This window comes from Daphnia pulicaria, chromosome 6, assembly GCF_021234035.1.
Source record: "Daphnia pulicaria isolate SC F1-1A chromosome 6, SC_F0-13Bv2, whole genome shotgun sequence".
NCBI classification, from domain to species: Eukaryota; Metazoa; Arthropoda; class Branchiopoda; order Diplostraca; family Daphniidae; genus Daphnia; species Daphnia pulicaria.
In genome coordinates this window covers 2,993,701-3,018,254 of record NC_060918.1, presented here as the reverse complement: position 1 = coordinate 3,018,254, position 24,554 = coordinate 2,993,701, and the positions used below count along the sequence as shown (strand labels likewise).

General features: G+C 41.6%; 2 protein-coding genes across 4 annotated transcripts; one reads left to right on the top strand and one right to left on the bottom strand.

The window, feature by feature from the left end:
• Window positions 1-1,704: 1,704 nt before the first annotated feature.
• LOC124342243 (probable D-lactate dehydrogenase, mitochondrial) lies at window positions 1,705-4,460 on the top strand. 3 transcript variants are annotated; one of them, XM_046795214.1, is made up of 12 exons: window positions 1,705-2,148; window positions 2,245-2,502; window positions 2,571-2,712; window positions 2,774-2,877; window positions 2,939-2,994; window positions 3,057-3,256; window positions 3,330-3,402; window positions 3,494-3,549; window positions 3,625-3,843; window positions 3,920-4,031; window positions 4,103-4,143; window positions 4,206-4,460. In XM_046795214.1, exons 1-12 carry the CDS (start codon window positions 2,041-2,043, stop codon window positions 4,337-4,339), a joined length of 1,503 nt encoding a protein of 500 aa, XP_046651170.1. In that variant the 5' UTR covers window positions 1,705-2,040; the 3' UTR covers window positions 4,340-4,460. The 3 variants fall into 3 exon arrangements, with proteins under 3 accessions (XP_046651170.1, XP_046651172.1, XP_046651171.1); XM_046795216.1 differs by having other exon boundaries at window positions 1,915-2,148; window positions 2,240-2,502; XM_046795215.1 differs by having other exon boundaries at window positions 1,915-2,148; window positions 2,216-2,502.
• Window positions 4,461-4,696: 236 nt separating this feature from the next.
• On the bottom strand, window positions 4,697-23,712 carry LOC124342245. Its single transcript, XM_046795218.1, has 42 exons — window positions 23,474-23,712; window positions 21,672-21,929; window positions 20,523-20,688; window positions 20,217-20,430; window positions 19,992-20,149; window positions 19,463-19,880; window positions 18,916-19,101; window positions 18,629-18,789; window positions 18,427-18,484; window positions 18,156-18,337; window positions 17,420-17,764; window positions 17,177-17,357; window positions 17,029-17,084; window positions 16,699-16,893; window positions 16,525-16,628; window positions 16,298-16,451; window positions 14,353-14,759; window positions 13,378-13,503; window positions 13,200-13,298; window positions 13,032-13,130; window positions 12,779-12,976; window positions 12,614-12,712; window positions 12,358-12,549; window positions 12,188-12,292; window positions 12,014-12,112; window positions 11,796-11,939; window positions 11,589-11,721; window positions 11,360-11,524; window positions 11,091-11,298; window positions 10,889-11,029; window positions 10,637-10,785; window positions 10,428-10,569; window positions 10,181-10,358; window positions 9,897-10,112; window positions 9,630-9,644; window positions 9,218-9,481; window positions 8,599-9,138; window positions 8,064-8,528; window positions 7,671-7,995; window positions 7,086-7,430; window positions 6,435-7,021; window positions 4,697-6,357 (listed from the first exon to the last, which is right to left on the bottom strand). The coding sequence occupies exons 1-42, from the start codon at window positions 23,546-23,548 to the stop codon at window positions 5,770-5,772; spliced, it is 8,940 nt and encodes a 2,979-aa protein (XP_046651174.1). The 5' UTR covers window positions 23,549-23,712; the 3' UTR covers window positions 4,697-5,769.
• Between the last annotated feature and the right edge of the window lie 842 nt (window positions 23,713-24,554).

The window sequence follows — 24,554 nt, the reverse complement described above, 5'->3', positions numbered from 1 at the left end:
AGGATAAATATGTGCCGTGTCGAACGAATGGGACGAATGGGGGAGAAGAGGAAACGTGGGTTCCCTTTTTTTCGTACGCTCTCCTCCCTCCCATTCGTCCCATTCTCCCTCTTCTCCCCGTTCTCAAGCTACAAAAGTGCAAAGTCATACTGCGTTGCCAAATCAAATGGCAAAAGAAAACAAATCCCGAAGAGCCCTATAGGTAGGGCTGTGGCCCGGGCGATGAAAACCCGGGCCACCGCCCGGGCTGAACGCAAAAAAAACCAACCCGACTCGACCCACCGAGGCATTTTTTTAACGGGGCGGGTGACGGGTTGAACCACCGGGTCCGCGGGCCAACCCGAGCGGTTGCGCCATCTAGTAGTCACACAGAAAAGCTCGTTATTTTCTATGCCTGCGGCCTCAAAATATTGCCGCCAAATGCTCTACGATAATTTCATAGCATGAAAAGTAGGATAAGTGGTAGAAAAGGGCGTTCAGGGATGTTCAGAAGACAGAATTGACGTGTCACTGTTGGAAGAAGAAGATAATTAAGAAATTAAGGAAATTTTTTAAAGTTTGTAAAAAAAAGTGTGTTTGACCCGATATTTTACCAGGGCCGTTACCCGGCCGGTAAAATTTTTTTGACCCATGGGTCGGCCCGGGCCGAACCCATTTGCTCTGTTGGCCCAACCCGCTCCAACCCGCGGAAGAAGAAAAACCCATCTAAAAAACCCATTAAAAAAAACCGCTAAAAAACGTCCGGGCCACAGCCCTACCTATAGGGCTGTTCGACATCTTTTTGACATTTGTTGCCATCGCGGCAACGCAGCATTTAAGTCAAGCTGATGTCTGCTACAATTGTCCGCCCCGCCATGTCTGGCTTTGTCTGACCAACTGACGAGGTCAGATATGACGTCAGACAAAATCTGACATCATGTGACCTACGCCAATTGGTCAGACAAGACGGGGTGGACAATTGTAGCAGACACCAGCTTGACTTAAATGCTGCGTTGCCGCGATGGCAACAAATGTAAAAAAAAGATGTCGAACAGCCCTATACCAGAGTGATAGAGAGTATGGTGAAGCGACGCAGTAGGAATTCTCCATAAGGCTTCGTCCAAGCTTTTCCAGCATTTTCTCAAAGTTTGAGATCACGTGACGAAGTTTCGAGATCACGTGATTTTGTTATTTGGGGACGCCCACATAATAAGTTTTCATTAATATGCAGTGCTGCCACCACGCTTAGCCTCACTGAATTACTGTTTTGTTTTTCTCCGAAAAAATGGTTATGATAAGCAATTTTTAGGATGGCAGCAAGCAATTGACAGCATAATAGTTATAGAGCGGCTGATTCATATGGTAGTTGTCTTGGGATCAAATCTCTACATGTCATAATCCTTTTTATAGAATTTTTCCTTGTTTTTTCTATATTTTTAAAGCGCAATAGATGATATGCCTAGATTCTGTAAAAAATGCGAGTTTTTTCACATTTTTAAAAATAAAATCTGAATTTATTTCCTTTGGCAAGCGTGTTCAAACATGTTTCTGGAAAAACCCGCAAGGCGTCACTAGCGCATATAAGTGAAACAGCACGGACGTAGCCTTATGGAGAATTCCTACAGCTTTCACCATACTCTTTATCACTCTGCCTATACAGTACACCATAGCAGAAGTACTTGCGTGCTTGGTCTTGCGTCCTTGGTCTCAGAAATCAACACTCCCAGGACGCAGCCAAGCAGACGAATCTTATTTCGTGCTGTTAGAACGTACCGTCTATGTAGTAAAAAATTAACTTTGAAACATGAACTTTGCATTCATGTCCAAGTATTCAAGTCCAAAGTATTAGTAATGGTAAATATTGCCGTTTCAGTGGTTTATTTTAGTTTCGACACGATTGTATATAATAGCTAGGTTATTAGCCGCTTGGGACTCAGTATCAAAAGCAGTCAGTAGATTGCGCAAGTTTAAAAAAAAATACGCAGTTTCCCCAGCTACACAATACACATACCAATTATAAAAGTTATTACAGGCTACCGTCTTTATTCAAGAGCGTCAGCCATGCAACGAGTGTTGTTCATATCTCGGATCGTGCAATCTTCAACAGGCAGTTTGCGTCGTTTCCATTATTCAAAATTTTTGTTACAGTCTACAGGGAATCGTCCTTCGGTACAACACAGTTCATTTTAAGCCGATTTTCCATTTTAAGGCAAAAACTGTTGAAGGTTGTTTTCAGACATTTATAAACATTTGTATGCAGAACAGGTGGAACTAATCAAAGCACTGAAACAAGATTTGATACGAGTGCTAGGAAACGATGGTATTTCCAACAGTGAAACAATTTGCAGACAGCACAGTCGAGATGAGGGCGTTGACAGAAACAATCATGTTGTCGATTTGGTTGTTTGGCCTCAAAGTACAGCAGAATGCTCTTTAATTGCTTCAGCTTGCTATGAGAAAAAAGTTCCTATGATTCCCTTTGGCACAGGAACTGGTTTGGAGTCAGGTGTTTGTGGTGTTTATGTAATACGAAATAACTTGCAAAATAACTTTATTATATTAACGTTAACAGTTTTTTATATTTAAAAAAGGGAGGTGTAAGTGTCGATATGAGTAAAATGGATCAAATTGTTGACTTTAATCCGGAAGATTTTGATGTTACTGTTCAACCCGGAGTTACAAGAAAAGGACTTAATCATTTCCTTAAAGACCACGGACTTTGGTTTCCTGTTGGTAAGATTTGCCATTTTAAAAAATTAACAAAATATAATCTTTAAGACTTTCAACTTTCTAGATCCTGGCGCCGATGCGTCTCTTTGTGGAATGACTGCAACAAGCGCTTCTGGTACTAATGCTGTACGCTACGGCACCATGCGAGAAAATGTATTGAATACTGAGGTTAGATTGTCTCTTTCTCTAAAAAATGATTCGTATTGACATATAATTTTCAACTTTCAAGATCGTTTTAGCGGATGGTCGCATATTTTGCACCGCAGGAAATGGTCGTCGATCCAAGTTATTTAAATTTCATACTAAACAAATCGATTATAAAATGTATGAATGATTTCGTTTTACAGAAAGTCATCGGCCGGGTTCAATTTGACCAATTTGTTCGTTGGATCAGAAGGTAGCCTTGGATTCATAACGAAAACAACTCTGAAAATTTATGGCATACCAGAAATGATGGTGTCAGCTGTCTGTGCTTTTCCTACGGTAAAGGCCGCAGTGGATGTGTGCGTCCAAGTTTTGCAATCAAATATTCCTATCGCTCGAATAGGTGGAACATATATAATTTTACCGTTTTCACAAAAATTCTGTCGTAATATCTTTGGTTTTCTTAAACTAACTAGAACTCATGGATGACGTGGCCATGGAAATGTGCAATAATCACAATAAGTTGGATTATGAAGTGGCTCCGACATTGTAAGACTTTTTTTCCTTTTACCTCTTGTTAAACAAATTTTTCTGCAAACGCGCACTGGCGCACAATTTTCTTGTATATATTGAGCAACAGGTTTTTGGAATTCCATGGAACCGAAGAGTCAGTCAAATCTCAAGCAAAATTTGCAGGTAAATAATTGCCGAAAAAATATTTGGGGGTATATAACACACACAGCTTAAAAAAACCTCTTTTCTCATTTCCAGCTGAGATTGCTGATTACAATGGTGGTTCCCAGTTTCGCTGGGCATATGAAACAGAGGAGCGTAACCGGCTATGGAAAGCTCGCCACGATATTTACTGGACAGTTCTTCAGTCTAATCCCGGCTGCCGTGCAATAGTTACTGATGTCTGCGTTCCCATTACTTGCTTACCTGACCTTATCGCTCAGACGAAATCTGACATTCAACAGTCTGGAATAATTGGTATAAACCATTATCAGTTTAAATGTGCGGTGCGGTTTTTTTTCACAAAACGTTTTATGTTTCTTCTTCTTCTTAGGACCGTGTCTTGGACACGTCGGTGACGGAAACTTTCATACTTTCCTTGTTTTCAATCCAAATAAACCAGAGGAATTTAAAAAGGCTGAAAATTTGGCATCACGAATGGCAAAGTAATAATCGATAATTTATACAGATTGACTACTTCATAATAATTAACATTTTAACAAATTATGTTGGGCAGGAGAGCCTTAGATTTGAACGGAACATGCACAGGAGAACACGGTAACTATGGGAACAGTACTTTGAATTTAAATATTTTTAAGTAATATGAATGCGTTAATTAGGAATTGGAATCGGGAAGATGGCCTATCTCGAAAAAGAAATGGGTCCCTTAGGCATAGAGATAATGAAATCAATTAAAAGGACCCTTGATCCACACTGGCTTATGAATCCCGGTAAAATTTTTTCATCCGCGTGAATTCTAATCAAAAAGTAGTATTTTTTTCATATTATACTGATGAGTATATGTAAAGTGTAATCAAAGTAATTAAAACACTCGAAATTCTTGTATGATGCTATCAATAAATGGCTGCCAAGAGTTTTTCAATTTTCCTTACTAGTTTATTTTTATAGCTTCAGATAGTTCCGGAAGTTCTCTACCATTCAAATTTTGAAATTTTTTACAATATAAACGCCATTGTGAATTATACTTCTTCATTACACTGTACACTCATTACAATCAACGGCATTTTCGGTATGTTACTTAAATCACCCGCGGCATCAATTTCCTTTAACAGTTGCCTTGTTTTCTAATAATGGAAATGGTAATCGTTAGTTGGGGTCGCATTAGAGTGTATTATTACAAGAGTCGGCAGGACGAAATATTTGTTTTCGTGGATGTTGCAACAATTTACAGATGTTTCATCATTTCATAGGCTAGCTTAAATAGATATTCACAAACAAAAGGAAATAAGTAGGTTTACCAAGTTTAACTCGCGTCCTTTCAAAATGACAGTCATTTATGTCATTTTATTGAACTGCAATTATTGTCCTACAATTGTAATTATTGACTGGTTACGTTGCATGCATGCATTTGTCAAGAGAAGGAAATAAATGTCAGTCGAAATGAATCCATGACAAACAAAGGAAACTAGAATGGGATTAGGAAAACAAATGCACGTTTGAATTTGAACGTAAAGTGAAAGTAGGATGGGGTCACCGGGAGAAGAATACGGTAGGTTAAAGGTGATGCGATCATCTCTCAATTCCATCCAACGTAGTCGCTTAGTAGGCGAGGTATAAGGCGCATATGAAGCAAAAACACATATACACACTCGAACTGAAAGTTATGCGAAGCACTGAACGTCTTATGCAAATCGGAATTTCAGAGATCAGCATTTTGAAAAAGACTTTTATGATGAAATTATTACGATCGAACTTTTGCCTATGTAAACAACATCGACAAACGCTACAAAAGCGAACCATTTGGTATGGCCTGTGTGCCCATTCTGGTGAAATTTGAAATTATTAAACGGCTTTTGAGTGCAACTCGCTTTCAAAGATTGTTAAAATCTTTATACTGGCGTCTAGGAAACGTACATTGACTTCTTTTCGAAGTGGCGGTTGCCAACGAAGTAGAAAACCAATGTTCTACAAAGGTCAAGGATATAAGGACTTAGTGAGCAAAGCCAATTCGAAGAAAAAAAAACTGGAATTAAGTTGGCTGCTCGTATAATACTCGTTAACTTCCTGTAACGATCTAATAAGGAATTATCTCAAGAGATTGTTCTAAGAGGTAATGATGAACTACAAAATAAGCCAGAACCTAAAATTTCAAATTAATTTCTAGCCATTAGATCGAGTATATAAGGAACAAAACAAAAAACAAATAATCACTAACTGCCGAGGCTAATTGGCAGTTCCCGATTGCGAGCTCCCACTGGATTCTGCCTTGCTTGGAGCGGCGGTCAAGACGTTGGCAGCATCTCCCATTTCATTCATGGCCCTGTTGAGCATGAGCGCCAAAGAATTTTCTCGGCGACTGGTATCAGTTTTGGGTATAACTGTTTTGTAGACTTCGTTGTCAGTAGTGTCCAGCGGACTGTCTAGGCTTGATGTGCTGCTCCCAATGGGCGAGGCGAGACTGAGCTGGGATCCAGTCGCAACCGCAACACCTTCCGCTTGTTGAACGTAGTTAATGGCAAGATTTGAATTGGCGCTCAGAGGGCGAGATTCTTTAACTGCAGCTACTGCCGCTTTTGGAAGGACACGTCGAACATGATGGGAATGTTCTTTGGCCATCATTAGCGGAGCATCTTCTCCGTCTTCGTCAGTATCGTCGGAGCTCTTACCGCTAGAATGGCGGCAGGAAGGTAATCCTGCAGACGTTTGCGCATGAACTCGAGACTGACCACTACGCCTCACTCGTTGTTTTGAAGGAGAGCGTAAATTCGATTTTGACGATGACTTCTTGTCAATCTGCAGTTTAGCAGTAACCTAACGTAAAAAACGTAAACGTCATTTGTTTAGAGTAATCAACATATTTTAGATTCCCACAATGTATATAACAGTACCTGGTCCGGCAATAGCTCAACATTTGTTGTCGAGAAGCGCTTTTGAACAATGACCGGAGAAGTTGAGGTAGCAGTTGGTGTACCGTCTCCTCCCTGAACTTTTAGTCGATTGTCGCCGTGATGCGGGCTTTCAGGAGTGTTAACGGGTTTAACTAGCCACTCATGTGGGTTGGCAGAATCGCTCAATACAAGAGAGGCTGGACGTCGTGGAGACCCTTGTTCGCTGCGCCAACCACTTAAAACTGCGGGACTGAATCCAGAACTCGTTGGACAGCTGGATTCTGCTGTGTTTGATGGATCCACTGAGACGAATATGGGCTTGGTGGCACCCAGATCTGAAATGGAACGTTGGGAATCGCGGCGAGACAATCCATAGCTCAGATCGGATGCAACGACACTCTTTTGAGATCCAGCACGGAAGAGACTGGTACTGGAACTGAGCCGTGAACGCAAACCACTGTTCAAGGCAGAGGCTATTTGTTCAGGCCAAACCACTTCCGTTATGGTCCGTTGACGAGCAGGAGTTATGGTCCCTCTTTCGGCCAAGCTGACTAAGGAACTTCCTAGGCTGACAGAGTCCTCGTTTCCTAAATTCAGTTGAAATATTTGTTAATAAATTTACACTTTTTGCGATAAAAACACATTATTTACCAATTAGGGCACGAGAGCCGAAGACGCTGTTCGCATGTCTTAAAGCGGGAAAGTGCAAATCTGGAACGACTGAAGTCTGCAGATAAAGGACATCTGTTTCAGCTGGATCGCTACACGTGGACAAGTTGCTTGAGTTGTAGCCGTATGGGTTCGCCATCAATTCATTTCCAGTCAGGTATTCCGTTTCCCGCTCATCTAAGACATCCTCCATAGCCTCTTCATTGAGGGTCTGTAATGCTCCACATATAGCTTGATCTTCCAATGTGACTTGCTTTTCAATATTCGTTTGGCGTTTGTTGATCTTGGGAGCTGACAAACTCGCATCAACTTCAGTGACGACTTCACCTGCACACAGAATTGACAATTCATTAAAACATGTTGCGTACGATTAGCTATCACTCATAAACTGAATAAGCTGGGAATTGTCAACAACTTTAAACTGAAATTGAATTAAGGATTCTTTATTTAAGGGATTTTGAAACCTTCCAGAACAAAATCTTCAATCGGACATTAAGGCTAACAATTTCCACACAAAAGGGTGGAAGAAACAATTGCATCAAAATAATTTATGTAATCGAAGACAACCTGTAGCGACGCCAGCGAATGTGTTACTGCGTAGGCTGCTACTCCTAGATAAACGTCCATCGTAGTCCACATCCAATAAATTATAGTTCCCTGAATGCTGTTGACTGGCGCTGGTGTTTCCGACAGTGGACTGTTGCTGAGGGTTAGGGCTAAGAGCCACGCGCGGATGGTACTCGCGATCCCTTAAAGCAAAAATCGCTACACGGAAGAGCTCCCAGTCGCCAAAGGACATACCACTCAAACTTTTTAGCTCGTCCAAGTTGCAGTTAAGCAAAACGCGTCCGCTAATATTGCTATCAATAAGAGTTCGAGAATATTGCTCAACCTGAAATATTGACACAGATTCCAAATTAATAAATCAACTAAGAAGCTAAGTATTTCATCAGATGTTACTTGTGCTATTCTAAATCCATCCAGATGTTTTAACAGCTCACTGACTTCTTCGGCAGTAAGAGAACTGAGTACTCTGTCCTGAAGACGACTAGGCAAGGTAGGCTTGAAGCACAGTTGATTGGATGTTGGTACGTAGGGGTTAGTTGGCATAACTCCATAGTTACAGTGGGAAATAGTAGGCACCATGGACGGATACTTCGGGTATATGGTCGGCTTACTCTGATCCGGGGTAGGCAACGTCACTGTAGTCCAAGGCTGGCCATTCCAAGGAACATGCATAGCTACAGGAGGATTAGGCTGTTCATGGATAACGTTGCCATTAAGTTTGATGTCCGTTGTGGCAGCGTTAGGTACAGGTGCTCCTGATTGCATTGCCAAGAATGATGAACGCTCTTCTTTGATCACTTTACGTAAGTAAGGGTCCAAATGAATAGTGAATGGCATAAACATTTTTAAATGAAGAACCTGAAATGAAGAAAGGATACTTAGATGGTAAAAAAAATACATATTACTCATAAATTAACAAAGAATTAACCTGCAACGTGTTGCGGTGGAAACTGAGAAACGTTTGAAACTTTTTCTCGTCGCGATCAATCTCCAAATGAGGTTCGACTTCTTTTGAGATGGGTATGAATGGTTTTGCGCGTTCGTATGCAATTTTGAGAGTAGTAAAGTCATCCAACTTGTCCTCATTCACTTCGCAGTACAAAATAATCCAAGACGTTCGATATGGCCACTGTTCCGTAATGTTGACCCAAGACGCCAGATGATACCAATTGAATTCAATCTGAAAGGCTTTGAGTAGACGACCCGTAACGTAGATGACGTTCATTAAACGGCGCATGCTTCTCGGATTGACGTCACTGAAGTAATCATCGGTTAATAAAACTTTGGTGAGATCTTGAGCAGCCATGACGCGATTGTTATTGCCTAGAGCTAATCCACTTTCCATGCTCTCACTGGGGCGAAGCTTGCGATGCCCCATAATTGGAAGGGCATTACTGAGCTTATGAATCCGATGCAATCCTTTGCCTTGTGGGGCAGATGATTCAACCGACATTCGCCGAGGTGACATCTAGAAAAATATATATATATATGTTTTAATATACGTTTTCAAGTAAAAAAAGAAAAAAAAAAAACAATTTCGTTTGTACCGGAACTTTATCACCGGCTTGTTGATTGTTGCCGGTATCTTCTGATTCAAGCCAGTTAAGTACAGCAGCATGGTTGCTGTTCGACGTTATCATTGAACGTGCTCCAGTAGGATTTTTAGACATGAGGGCCGCTTGTTGAGCTGCTTTCACTTTTCGCAGACCAGCGTTCTGAAGAAAGAAGGGGACGTGTACCAAATTGCGGAGGTAATCGTGACCCCCGATGTTGGATTCGTTGAACATCCTGTGTAAGTTTAGCTCGATTGCCTTTATTGAAAATGTCAAGTTAAAACTTAAAATCAATTTATAGAAGAAAATTTAAAATTAACTTAAGTTAAGTTTTTTTAACAACAATAGAAGGAAAACCATCAGCAAGAAGTTTTATCACGACAGCCAAATTAATTTTGGAACCAACCTGTGCGCAGAAAAACTGTTGTAGTAGCGTAGCAGCAATGAATTAATGAGAAGCCAGAAAAATTTAGTCATGTCAAAAGGAAAAACGTGCATACTAACGTTTAAGGTCATTCATTTTTTTTTTAAAGATCTACTCATTCAGTCACTCCACGTGCAAAGTTAATTACTCAATTAATACAAATAATAATGAATTGGAATTGGCACGACCATTCTGAATTCATTCGGTTAGGAAAGTGTAACAAGTGTGATACCAATTACGCCCAAATACCTTGATAATAATGTGCGGATCGATGGCGAGTAAGGTTATGAATGGTGATGATTGTTCGGTGAAAAGCAAGTGCACAGCGTCGAGGACGTAGAGAACTTGATCTTGTTCACAACTATCTAAACCGTCAACTACCATCACCAGTCGCGTCTGTTGACCACTGTAGGCGTCGAGACATCGAACCATCTCTACCATTATGGCCACTTCCCTTTTTAATGCCTGTTTACGGTGAAATGTTAACGGATCGTGATAATAAAAAGTGGATTGGCAATAATAAATTTAAGTACCTGCAAATAGCCCTCGGCTCTGACGGACTGGAGCCGACCGATGATCCGTAACAGCTTCCTCCGTTGCGAGAAAATCAAGGATTTCACAATTCGACTCCATGTGTATACATTGGCGATGACTACAACACCCAAAACTACTCCGATGGCTATAAGTGTATAACTGACGTGATTCGAATTGCTAAAGGGATAATCTGATGTCAGAATTTCCAATTTGTTTAACCTTCATAAAATTGTTGCATTGACTCACATTATCCGATCCTCGATTCCCTCCTTTTGATATATTGCCAGAAACACCAATCCAGCTAAAAGAATGTCGACACAAATAAGGAAAATGGCTGCGTACGGGACGCAACAAAAGCGGCGAAATCTCCAGGGTGACGTAGATTTCACTGCTCGATTCAAGAAATTCAATTAAAAACAAACAATCAGCAACTTGTAAATTAGTGCACGACTTACCTGGCTTCGGCCTAAAAGCACGATAAAGTCTGGTAGCCACTACACCGTAATCTGCTTCTATTGAATCCAATAGTGAACCAATCATCTGAACAACAGAATTCTCGCCTCTTGTAGACCGCGAAACTTTGGTTTGATCCGTGAAGTAGAATCTTGTAATTACAATTTAAATAAATTAAATGCCTTACTTTGCTAGATAAATTATAACTAAAAATTATTAAAAATAGAAAACAGAACAACAAAAATACAACCTACCTAATGGGTTGAATGCGGATACTATCACCTCCGAACTGTGGACCCGGTGGGGTACAGAATGTCACTTGTAACACCAACTTTAACGAATCTAGTTTTCTAGCTAATGCTAGTCCAAAATTATGTGCCCAGTTCCAATTAAATCTGAAGGGAAAAATTTTTTTTTTAAATAAACGAAAAAAAGCGAAATATCAAAATATAATACCTTTCATATCCCCAGTATACTATGTACAGAAATGTCACCATGAGGAAAAAACAACCTCCGCCAGTTGCCAATCCTGCAATCCAAGAATCAAGCGAAACGCCCAATATCACACCAAATAGTGTTGCAATGTGGAGCACCATGATGCAGAGAACCACCGAAAACTGCAACTGTGGCTCAATCCATTGACGAGCAAAGCCCTTCATTTCGTCTGACGAATTTAAAAAAATCATTTTATGACTGAACATAATACAACAACAGCAAAAACCCACCTCGTAATTTGCTGAGGAGAAAAGATTTGCCAGACCCCCACTTTGCGTAAAGCCCAACTGTAATGGGCATTGAAAGTGACGGTTCGCTCAACATGTCTGCAAGTGCGCTACTGTACAGTTCATAGCCCAGCATGTTTTCATTGTCCTCATTGGTGTTTAATCGTCCTATCATTAATGCAAAGGATTGAAGACCAATTCAAATTGAAATAAATGAATCTCATGAAATTACGAGCTCCGAAAATTTGGCCAAGTATCGTTTTTTGTTGACTTATATCAATATTGTATGGTGTTTCACCGCTCCGATTTGGCCGGTATAGTAACTGACTGTGTTTGGGATTACGAAGTAGAACTTCAACTATTGCCTAAGCGGTAATTAAAAAAATAATTATAAATAGTATTCGCTTCATCGAAGTAGTTGTTAATGTTTAGTACTTACTTTAGATCTGGCTCTCATAGCGATATGCAGAACCGTATCGCCTTCTTTGTCGGCTGCTGTAACCCGTGCTTTTTTGTCCAGTAAAAGTTGTACAATTTCTATACTTCTATTACGAACGGCTCTCAACAACGGTGTATCGCCATCCTATAGTAATTATTATTTTTGATTTTACCAATAAGAAATGCGCCGCCCATGTTACTGGGAACATGTCATTTTACCTTGGTGGATATTTCTAGATTCGGATCCGAGTTAAGAAGTGATTTGACCACTGAAACATGATTTTTCTCAACAGCCCAATACAAAGCAGTTTTCCTTTCCTGTTTGATTATAAAAGTGAGAAAACCATAAGCCAAAATGTATCACTCCAAGCGTTCCTCAACGGCTGAAAGCACCTTGCCAGTCATGTCCACGTCGGCGTATTTCTTCAGTAGAGCTTCAACGATTGACTTGTGGCCAGCCTTAGCGGCATGGATCAAGTTGGTATCACCGCTTCGATCCTATTCGACAACAAAACTAAATTAAGATTCGAAAAGAGAAAACGGTTTTGAAATATAAGGCTTACTTGTAAGTTAACGTAGGCACCAGCATTGAGCAAGGCCATGCAAATGTCGTGGTAACCTTCTTTGCAGGCCAGAGTAAGCGCTGTGCAGCCGTCTTTGTCCGTGGCATTAACATTAGGTTTTCTATCGAGTAATTTGTTGACAATCTCAGATGCATTCTCTTTGGCAGCAAGTAGTAGTGGCGTCCAACAATGCTGAAAAAAAAAATGGAAATCAGGAACACAATTTAGTTTTTTTAAAGATAAAGTAATCCCATACCATTCCAGATACTTCGACATTGGCTCCTGCTTGTAGTAACATATCGACAATTTCATCTTGCGATTTCCTGCATGCCCAGATCAGGGCCGTGGTTCCATACTATAGTAAGATCATTTCTACTTAACAATTTGGATTGGCATAAAGATTTGCACGGTAATTTGCTACCTTATCTCCAACGTTCACTTTAGCCCCGTGTTCTAAAAGAAGACGGACTATAGCGACATGACCTCGGCCCGAAGCCCACATCAAGGGCGTGATATGAAATTGGCCGTGAACGTTGACTTCGGCGCGTTGCTCAATCAGCAGACGCGCCGTCTCTAAATAGCCCTTATAGCAAGCCCATACGAGTGAAGTCCATCCTCCCTATAAAGACGGCGAGTTATATTGAGAATCAGACATCGACACAGACAAATAATACCATGTCCCGGTGTTCAATGTTGGCGCCATGATTGAGCAGCTCGACGCAAATGGATGTGAAATTCTCTTTTGCAGCGCAGAGCAAAGGTGTCCAGTTATCCTGTAAAATTTTGCCAAAAGCGATAAGATTTCTGTCACAATTTAGTATCAAAAAGAGAAAAATATGTACGGAATCCTCGACATTTGGATCAGCTCCATGAGCGAGTAACTCTTTGACGATGGCATTTTTGCCTTTGATCGATGCCAACACCAGTGCAGTAGCTCCGTTCTATAAATAAAACAAGAAATCCATAGTCATGACACGAAAATGTGGGTCTATCCATCATAGAAAGGCAGCGGGGGCTTACCTCATCTCTATCGTCGACGACGACATGGCGGTTTTCGAGAAACACACGTAACCCAGCTAAATTGTCTTCAACTATGTAGTTGGCAAAAGTGCGGTAGCTTAACGACACCATGGACTCGGAGTGATTCTATAAAAAGAATTTCAATATTTGTCGATTAGCGGGATCATTTTCAAAATTTACCTCCGGTTTACACATTTGTCTAGAGTGAAACCGACGAGAAAGAAAATAGAAGGAAATAATTAACTCCATGCCAAAATAGACAACATGAATTGGCTGTTTATGAGTGTATCAGATGGAAGTTGGTTATCGAGAAGGATGAGCCATTCATAGCGGCCAAGATCAAAAGTTGGGATTTGAGGTATGGTGGCGCACGTGTAAGCATGCTTTTTTTTTTAAATAAGGTTTTTTTCTAATATATTATCCATTTTGGCTACAACCGCTTTTTCCTCTCGCGGGATACGGCAGACAACCGGTGCTCCTGGCCTAAATCCAATACCTTTTCTCCGCTTTCTGGTTAGGTGTCTGTTTTCTTCACTTCAATACGTTCATGTCTGTTCTCGCTCTTTTTTTTTTATGTACATACGAGAGCTTCGTAGGATGCACTTGATAGCCGAACAGATCTTTTTTCGTCCTATTAATCGTTAGTGCACTTTCGGCTTCTCGGAAGTGGTGGTGTCATGTATGAAATGAATTATGTATGATCGACTAATATCGGTGAAGACGACGAATCAAGTTAGTTCATTCGATTCAAGCACAAAGCTAATAACCGGGTTATAATAAAGTCGAATGGGGAAAATGTCAAATTCTGGTGGTTAGTTGTTACGTGGATGGAAAGAAATTATTCATTCGATTGCAATGCATTGTGAATATTGTTCCAAGTGGCTCAAAATAATTTTTCCAACTACAGATTCAAAGGGAGGGGCGAGAGTCGAGCGGCTCATGCGGATGTTTTGTCCTGTCGGACGACAGACTGACCGCCCAATAGCCATGTCTCATGGAGTGGGGTATACTGAAAGAGAAATTCCGGGCAGCAGCGGTAGAGAGGAGTGACGAGATGGAGGGTGTAGGAGTCAGCGGTGAGCTGCCCAATGACGAATGGGTGAAGATATGCGGGATAGACAATCTTGGCCCGTGTTTGGTCGGCAATTTCTTCCCTTTTGCCGCATTTTGTAATGGTAGTTTCAGTTGACTACTGCTCAGCTCACTGTCCACTCCAGTCGCTATTGTTTCCTCTTCCATGGAAGGAGTTATGCAGACGGACGGAGGGACGATAGTAAGACTGTGCGATCGTCCTTTGGTCGACCCTGTTCTGGGCGATGGCGTAGAGCCGACATTGACCTCGGCCAAACATGAGCGATTGCGTGATTCCATCGAACCGGAACGTTTTCGCAATCAATCACTATTGCTGCAACGACGTCAGAAGGAATTGGATTGCTTAAAAGAACGCCAAGAATTCAACTACTTCAAACAGCTCATTCATGTACCACAAATAAATGGTGACGAAATGAGAAAAAGAAAAAAAAAACTGAGGGCACAAGCTCAATAACACTACATTCATGAATAAGCCATTTTTAAACAATATGAAGTAGTATCTGATGCAAAAGAGGGCTGCCTTAAGCAACAAAAAAATGTAACAACACCCATTGAATTTGGCTGTAATGGTGTCTGGGAAGTAGTAATTTATGTTTTAATCAATATCTCAACAACTTTTTTAATTGGGCAGAACCAATTATCAAGTGTAACGAGATGCTGATTCAATGTAACACACCCTCAAGAAGCTATGATTCACACCGATCTTGGCAACAAAAGTTCACTCAAGGGTTAGCGAAAACATAACTATGATTGACCAAACAGTTTAGCTGACTAGCTGATGCAGTGTTTTTACAAACCATTTGACTGGAATAGAAAACACAACACAGAAAATTATTATCAATAAAGTATTATCATTTGCCTTAATATATAAACCACCAATCCTTTAAAAGATGATTTGATTTATACAAAATGAGATTTAAACAGTTATTGAAAATCCAAAGCTGAGTTACACCGATAAGATCTTTAAATTAGACCACACATAGCCTAAGGATGAATAAAGCAAAGCAGATTCTAGAAAAGTCAAAACAAAGAGTTTGTGACTTGATAGTGAATAGATTTTGGGTGACAGTAATCGTTACACAATAACACTTTGCGATTATTACCTTACAACTCCGTTTTCAGAACGTTTCATATCACACCTTCGAAACTTTGTACAAACTCTACACAAACAGTTAGAGAAGACTTGATTCACTTGACTATCAGCATCAGCTGATGTACTGACACAAATATGTTTCCGTTAGTCTCGTTCGTGACTGTTATTGTGTAACACTAACAAACCCATGACTTGACGTATGTCTAGAGTGCGGGTAGCCAGTTGCGGAAAGCAATCTTTACCCCTATAATGCGGGATTTTATTCAGCAAATAAGCAGAATCCTCTTTGCCTTTGCGGCATTTGTTTTTGTTTTGTTTTTTAATTTTTTTTTGCATTAATTTGCGCCAAATTCCAACTCATTAGTCATTATGATTCCCTTCTTTTTTACAATTTTCCTATATCATTCACTTTAACCTCACGCTTAAAATGAATGTTTTCCCTCAAAGAGATCATCGACATCGAGACTTCGAGAGCTTGTCAGCTGGAAAGACGGGCTGCTGTATTTGTATCCCACAGTTTAGCAAGTAGCTGAGTGGACTAACGGTACTGCGTTTCTAAGGATGCGCTACAGAATATTTTAATGGAGACGTGTATTTGAGTGACGAACAATGAGTGCAACCAGAGCAGTGAGTTGCAAACAGTTTATAGTAAAAATAACAACAAACAATATACATGACAACGATTAAGGCAATTTATGGTGAGTTTTCATCGCCGGACAGTTTGCATAACCCAATCAGAAATAGACGAAACGCCTAGGTAAATTCGACTCTGTGAAGGGTCATCAAAACTCCGATCGCAGTGGCGGTTCTCGTTAGACACACCAACCAAAGACCAGGAGCCGCCATCATTCAATTGGCAAAGTAGTGGACTCCCGGCGAACTCATCGTTCTGCGTATTTTTAAACCGCGTTAATCTTTTGAGTTAAAAAAAAATTAATTTGACTCAATTTATGTTTGCATACCCGACAAGCGTCCAGATTCGATAGAACATCCGCGCATAGCATTGTGACGTTGTCACATTTGGGATTTTGCACGACTTTGGCCGTCACTTCATGCAAATTGTCTCCTAAAATTATAATGAATTTATTGTGATTAGTGGTTCGCGTGAGTTAAGATAAAAAACAAAGAGAACTGACTGTCTTGGCCCCATCCGAGGTAGAGACAACGAGAAGTTGGACCGGATATCCAAGCTTCGTGGTCGCGGGCTAGACACACTGGCCGGACAAAATCTGAATAAATGACGGGTGATTCCATTTTTATGAGGACCAACTGGTTGCCCTTCATGGGCGATTTGACCATGCCGATAATGCGCCTCTCTTGTTCCCAAGGTGCTATAAAATAATCAATAATGACGACAGTGTAAATAAATTATATGACAGTGACAACTAGTGGCATGTGTTTTTAAATATCCAATGCTATTCAACGAAAAATATGCATGCATGATTTTGATCGAAATTTTATTGTACCGTCGGATGTCAGACGAACAGCGGCGAATCTTGCAACCCAATGAGCTCGACTTTGCCTAGAATGATTAATTTTAAAAGACAATATTATTTGATAAGCCATGTCGAATGAAATAATGTGGCAGAATTATTAATCCGCCAATGAAAGTACCCATCGAAACAGGAAGATGCGGTCAGAAGCCATTGATCGGCCACAAGCGTTGCATCGCAAGCGTGAACGCCATCTCGGATTAATGCCGAAAACCACGGCCAGTCTCCGTGAGCGGACGGAAGGAGGGTGAGATCAGTGCCAGGGCGGTCGGGATGCATATGGACTGGTCGATTGCCGCATTCTGAATCGATGCCAAAATGAGATAAACACGTCCTATTAGATTGAATGAAACCTGATGATTACCAAGTCCTGAACAAGAAAGGTAGAGCACTTGACGCTTGCGACAGGGAGCCCGAAGGAAAGTGGCCCTCCATCGGATGGGTTCGGTCAGATGGGCATAGTCTGCGGAGCGCTCGTTGTCGATGCGAATTTCGATGCGCTCCATGATACGGTAGGACATGGAACGACAGGCCGACTCGCCAAAGATCTCCAAGAAGCTCTGCTGTCGAGCCGTCGACATGAGCGATGACGAGTTGAGAGAATCGACACATATCTTGCCGGTGTTGTTGCCTTCGGTGAAGACGATGTAGCCCTCATGGAAGTACTGATGAACGAAATTAGCCGCCGCCATGTCCGGCGCAACTGTCACTATATTCATGAGAAAAGAACCAACCGAAATGCGGGTATGATGAGTTGTTATTGGTTGGGTTTGCCAAGCAAAAGGAGAGAAAGAGAAACTCTCAATCACCATCACTGTCTTCAATTTCTAAAGAAAACTACGAATCAAAACGCAAACAGCGGTTGTTGGCATCTTGATCTTGATCGTCCTCCTTATCACAAATTTCAAATTGAAAATAATTGCAAAACCTCGTCAGCAATAATCAATAATCCCCGAGGAAAGAACAATGACAGTGCCACTTTAATCAGCGAAACAATAAGTGGACCACATAATTTTGCATCGAAAGCAAGTAGGCAATAAGAGAAATCAAACAGAAAAGACGAAAAAACTCAAAATAGGTTATATATATATATAACTCACGGCAGCCTCTTTCGTCGCTCCCGTTGGGACAGTCAGGGAAGCCGTCGCAACGCTTATTGACGTCAATACAAGCGGCGCCAACTCCACAGTGAACCTGACCCTCGGGACAGTAATTGCACGCCACCTCGTCGCTGAAATCGTGACAGTCCATCAGCCCATCACAAATGCGGGTGGTGTGTCCACTGGTAGTTTGGAGGCGGTTCATAAAAAGGTGAGATGAAATGATTAATCCATGATCCATCTCACATTGCGCGAAAATGAGTTCATTTACCTGCTGGTCATAAACCGGACGCATTCGCTCGGATCGGCCTCCATGACGTAGTTCATAGCTGGTCAAGTTTGATATAAAAGCCGTCAGAGGTGATTCAATACAACCGAAGCAAAAGACAAATAAATGATGAAATGGTATTGTTATAATAAAACGAAGCTTATTTATAATTGGATTCTGTGATCTAAGATGTAAATGTCATTACATGGTCTAGTGGTACAAGAATCCATTCCGTCGTCGATTGGGAAGAGCTCACAGCGAAGTAGATCTCTCAGGCCGGTTGCGATATCACCGCTCTGCAGTTTGTTACCTGTCAAATCTTGCCGACGGGAGATTTGTTGGCTCAGACCTAAACGGGCCTTGCATCTGTTATTACGAAAACATACAAGAGGCCATTAGTAAAGATGGACCACATAAGGAAGCCATTAGCCCATCTTCATTGCGATCATGAATTAAATACGGAGTGAGGAGACGTTATAGTAATAAACTTACGATGTCATTACGGCCATGCAAAGGCTCCGACAGGGCGGAAGGTGATTCGGAATACGGGGCATCAGCGATAATGGAGGCGGTGGAACGAATCCGCCAGGAGTTGGAGCACTAGGGTCACAAGGAGGTTGCAATATATGGCACAGCACGTGCACGATGTAGGGCGAGCATTCAGATTCCACCAATAACCTAAAAAAGAACAACAACCAAAAAGTTAATAGGTTAACTTTTATTCCCGGTCTTGGAGGTTCACGGTATGCTAGATCCTATTGTTGAGGTTTCTATTGTAATTGTTAAATTTAGAAATGTCTATAAATGTCGAATCAATTAACACCAATTCAATGAAATAGTTGGTAAATGGCAACCGATACACCACCACAGTTAGGGAGGGAATAGCAGCACGCAGCAGTTCCGATAAGTCTAATGCAACGGATCATTTGCTCACCTTTTCAAGTGAATGAACAGTTAAGTGCTGGGGCCGTGTTGAGGCAATAGCAGAAGCAAAGCGAGAAATTTCGGCTAAAAGCGTAACACTGGGAAAGTGACTTACTTTGCGGCTTCGTTAAGTCGGTCAACTTCGCGAGCCCCGCGTTGTCCGAGCAGGTTGGGGAACGAGGTGAAGTTGTAAGCCAAGTGGCGACAAAAGCTAAGCGAAATAGGCACACAACCCGAACGTTCTTGATAGTCTTGCGGCTGGAAAAACGTGTCGATGGGAACGAGTGGGCCTGGCGAAGTCACTGCCGGCCGAATAGTCGACGACGTCAACAGAGGCCGGGACTGGTGTCCTTTTTTAACACCCGCTGCGGAGTCAATGCCGTTAGAAGAAGGATGTGTCGGATAGGGTGGCAGGTAATTCGACAAATCATTCTCGATTGAACGGCCGTGAGTACGCTCCGAGGCAGAGTCAAGGTCCGTTCGCCTATCAACCAAGTCGGAACTCTCGTTGGCTGACATCGCAACCGACCGAGCTGAACATGAAAATGAATTATACGGTTGAATTAAAAAAATTGGGTTGCTCTATACTATATACAAGTTAAATATAGTCATGCAGGATTTCCAAGTTGAAAGATCTAAATTACCTCTAACTTCGACCGACGACGGATCGATGTGAACAGTCACCGGAAATCTCATAGCCAATTCTTCCCTCAAGATGGATTCCATTTCCAAAGCGTCGGTGGGAGTTTTCTTCGTGGTGCAATACAAGTTGAAGAAGACGGACAGGTCGTAGTCTTCATTACTGTCAATTTAGGCCAGAATCAGTCTTTCCCTATTCAGCGTTGTTATTTGATTTGAATTTGACTAACCCTTCAAACGTCAGGATTTCTGAATGATGATAAATGTCCTTAATGGTGCTGTTTTTGAACATTTCGTCCAATTTAGCCTCAAAGTCACGAGCTTTGAGACTAAAAGCGGTGCTTTTGACATCGGCTAGATTGGGCTCGAACCAGTCGCCATCCGCAATCCGGAAAGTTCCCCGATAAGCAAACTCGATCAGTTTCTCCTGTTTGCCACTGATCACTGTGAATTAATTCAGTCTTAGATATTTTCGTCAAACGGATATCAAGCGTTTTAATGTAGGAAATGGCGTGAAAAAAAAATTAGTTATTTACGTCCGTAGTAGATGCCAAAGGCGAGTCCCGTGCCTAATAAAAAGAGGGTTCCCATCAGACAAAAGCAATGGTTACTCGGCCATCGCCTCCCGTTTTTGCTGGCGTCTCGCACTATATCATCGTAGGAGCTCAGACTGTAGGAGCTTGTTGACGGTGCACGATCGCCCTGTAAGCGATCAATCAGAATAATCACCAAATAATGATTATTAATTAAAAGATGAATTCCCGTTTTCAAGCGAGTTACATCACAGGAAATGATGAGCTTCCTTATTCAAAGCCAATCAATTTTACCTACTAACTAGCACGTGCAACGAACGTGAATTTTCCTTTTTCCCCCTTATTTTTGCTTCATTGTGATTTTGTGACGGGACTGTGTAACGAATGACTGGAATGAGGAACAGCGCCAGATATTGCCCGGCTATACACCTCAAGTCTCACGGTGTTGTTCGTCTAAATTGTTACAAGAAGTTCTCACACAACATTTCCTATACCAGAGGGGGGGGGGGGGGGCTCCATATTCTCTTCAAACTGTGACAAAGTGATTGAGGCCTATAACACCTTCTGGTTGTCGGTGCTGTGGAGATAACACAATTTAGAACCGCTTGCCTTTCGTTCTGGTTTCTAAAAGTAATAGCACGAAACCTTTCCGTTTGCTGATATCACGCGGAGCTATACTGATTTGATGAACAACCAAGAAAGAAATGTCCGAAACCAGTGAAAAATCGGTCGCGGCTCAATTGAACAAATTCGCACGGTGCGTTCACCTTACCGGTTAGTGAGGCATCATCCCTTAAATTGTTTGGCTATTCCCGTAAAAAGAAAAAGAATATAAAAACTCCACATAATAAAAAAATTCATCATGGTAACTCAAGTCTGACGTTCGCTGTGCGGCCATCTCCTCTCTCTTATTGGCGAGCTCCCTGAACCGTTACGCCGGCCGCGGTCCTGGGGGAAGAGCGGCATTGTAGCGCGACGAAAGAGGTTGAAGAGAGCGGAAATACATTTCTATCCTTTTTGCCTGTGGTCATTCTGACGTATTTTTACAGGTTCTCTCAGGTTGTTATTGGCATTTTTTTTTCTCAAATGATGCAGCAGTGAGTCTCGTCGTCGTCGTCAAAGAAATAATAAAGAAAACAAACAACAACATACCGCGCGAATTTTGTGAGTGGTGTTGAAAGGTGAAATGGAGGCGCCACGTATGCTGGCAGTCCCGTCGTCCATCCCGTGAAGCAATCCGCTGCTTTGCTGTTGAAGGCCTGAGGATGACGAAAGCACCAGCGGATTGCGCAACTTGAAAGTCCGCTCCGGCCCAAGCACCACCATCGAATCTTTGACGAAGTCTTTTTTAAAAGAAAAGTTGGTGGAGCGGCTTGCTCCTATCGTACCGTGCAACTGAGCTGTCGTCGTCTGTGAAACGAAGTAAAAAAATAAATAGTTTTATGTATAGTTTTTAAAAAAGTGGCGATTCCGTCGTCCAATACTCTTAAGACTGTCTTTCAATCCATGAAATGTCTATCCAGCGGAATATGGGTTTACGCTCAACTTGAGTATCTGTGACGCGCGACGACGACAATGGGCGAAAGAAGAAAACTTGGTGGTCGTTATTGTCTCTCATCGGCAGTCAATGAGACAAAACGTTGCCGAAAAAACGTACGGGATTTTTATCGCCTACCTATTTACTCGCATGAGTCTACGAAGAGAATACGGAAATACTTTGGATGCTAAAGGTGTTCTACACGGAGCATGATTTTATCTTTTTTCTTTTACATTAGTTTTATGTTTTTCTTTGTTTTACTGGAGAGATAAGATGGTCCAATTACAACATGTCGTATTGATACAGCTTATGGTAGAGAAATGTGTCCTCTATCAATGCTGTGACAAAAAACGATAAACAAATTCGAAAAAATATTTCGTGAGAAAATATCAAGCGTACCGCATGAACCTAATCTAAAACTACCGCGTGCTATACAAGCGTACATACAAATAAAAATCAGAATAAAGAATGTGAAGAAATAAAATAACCGGCTCACAATGCAATTTGAATGCAGATTGTCTGATTGTGTCCGCCAGCAGTAACGTTTCACATATTTGTCAAAAATTCGCAATTAAGAAATTGCTTTTTGTCATTTGTATTATTATTTTAAAAAATGACGCCACAAAATCACACGACGAGGTTGGCAGTGCCTAACGGAAGCTTCCGCTTTCCACCTGGTGCCTCGGCCGTTGTATGGGAGATCATTGTGACTTACGGTTTTCCCGAGATTTTTGCATTCAAGGAAACCCCATCTGTATTTAGTATTTTCAGCAGGTAAAAAGTGTGGACTGAAGCAGCAGCAGCAGCTGTCTGAAACAGCAAAGAGCCTTTTATTCCGTGCCGAAATGTAAAACAATTGATGAAAACGGAGCTAATGGCTCAACAGCAGCAAGCTTTGATTCGATATTTCGTGCGTGAACAAGTAGAGCAGAGGCATAGAGACTAGCAAATTTGCTTTCGTTTCGAAATACTTGTGTCAAGGCTGAAAAATTAAGCAGGTCGCCGTTTTAAGCCGCGTTTAGTCGTCGCCATAAGTCGGTCATCCGTCCTCGCTTACGTCGAAAGAAAAAGCTTCAATTTCTTCGAGCGCCTCCACCCAAATGTCCCGTCGTAATTAACTGAAAACGGGCGTTTCTAGACTTAACGGCACGTTTCCTATGTTTCGTGGAAAAAATCTGAAAAAAAAGTAGCCTTGCTCCAAGCTGCTTGATTTACGAGAATACGAAATAAAGGAACCGTTGGCGCGACGTGACCACCTGTTACCGGCAAGGTCTACCCAACGCGCTACTCAAATATTGCGTCTCGTATATAGACGATCCACTCGTCTAATGATAATTGACACGAGTTAGTCTATACGGCAGCTGAAATAGACGCCGAACAATTATCCTCGAGTTGAGACGCTGTAATTGTGACCCACCTGAAACACGCCGTCGTCGTCATGTGACAACCGATTGGAAAGCTTCTTCCTCGATGGCTTCTTGGGCAAAGACATGATGATGATCGTTGGTTGGGAGGGGGGGTCGATCCAAATTCAATCACTCTCTTCACAGCATCGGCACTGGAGTTGTAACGAACAGTATTCCGTGCACAGTCAATACGTTGGTGTATATCTTCTAATACAACACGGAAGAATGAGGCGAGCAAGGAAAGATCCGTCCTGTCTGGATGAAGACGGCCAACAAACTGGTAACAGACGGTGGCTCAGCCAACGACCATATCCCGTTTAGTTTGCCGGTCCTCCTCTAAAAACCGTCCACACTCCAGCAGAGCTCCCCCAACTGCTTTCCCTTCGCCAATGGGTACCGTTATTTCCTGGATTATTCGAAAGCAAATTCACTGTTATATTACTCCCCATTTCAATGAAATCATTCTCTTCAAGGACCCCTTTCCCAACTTTTGTTGTTGTTTTTACAGTTGCAAGGGAAATTTAAGATTTTCCTACTGTCGTCTCCAACTTTTTCTTCTTCTTTATTTGCCTTATTAGTTATACACTTTAGCATTTTCCATGGCTCTTTTATTTCAGATTTTAAAGATAAATTGCAGGGCTGCAATGAGATAAGAAATTCCCGGAATTTGATTAAACTTGTTGACCGAATAACCGGATGGCAACAAAGTTTGTGTTAGTCTGTGACTGTTACTTAAAAGATTGCATAACAAGGATCAAAATGGTGGCCTTTTTCCATGGGTAATCCCATATGTAAACAGATTGTTGGCATTATTGGGGAAAATTGCGTCAAAATAAAAGGACGGAAAAACGGAGGAGAAAAACCCCGTGGTGCTAAACAAAAGAAGCCAACATAGCAAGTAGACTTCTTCAAGAGATGAGAGAGAGAAAATAGATCAACACGGATAAGTATATCTGAATTCCGGCAAAGGAATTTCAGATTTCGAAATAATGATCGAAAGGAAAAGCCATCGCCGCTGCGTACGCCTTTTTTTTTTGGTTAGAATTCCGCGTGTGAAAGTCGAGGTGTCAACCATTAGAGAAACTCAATGCA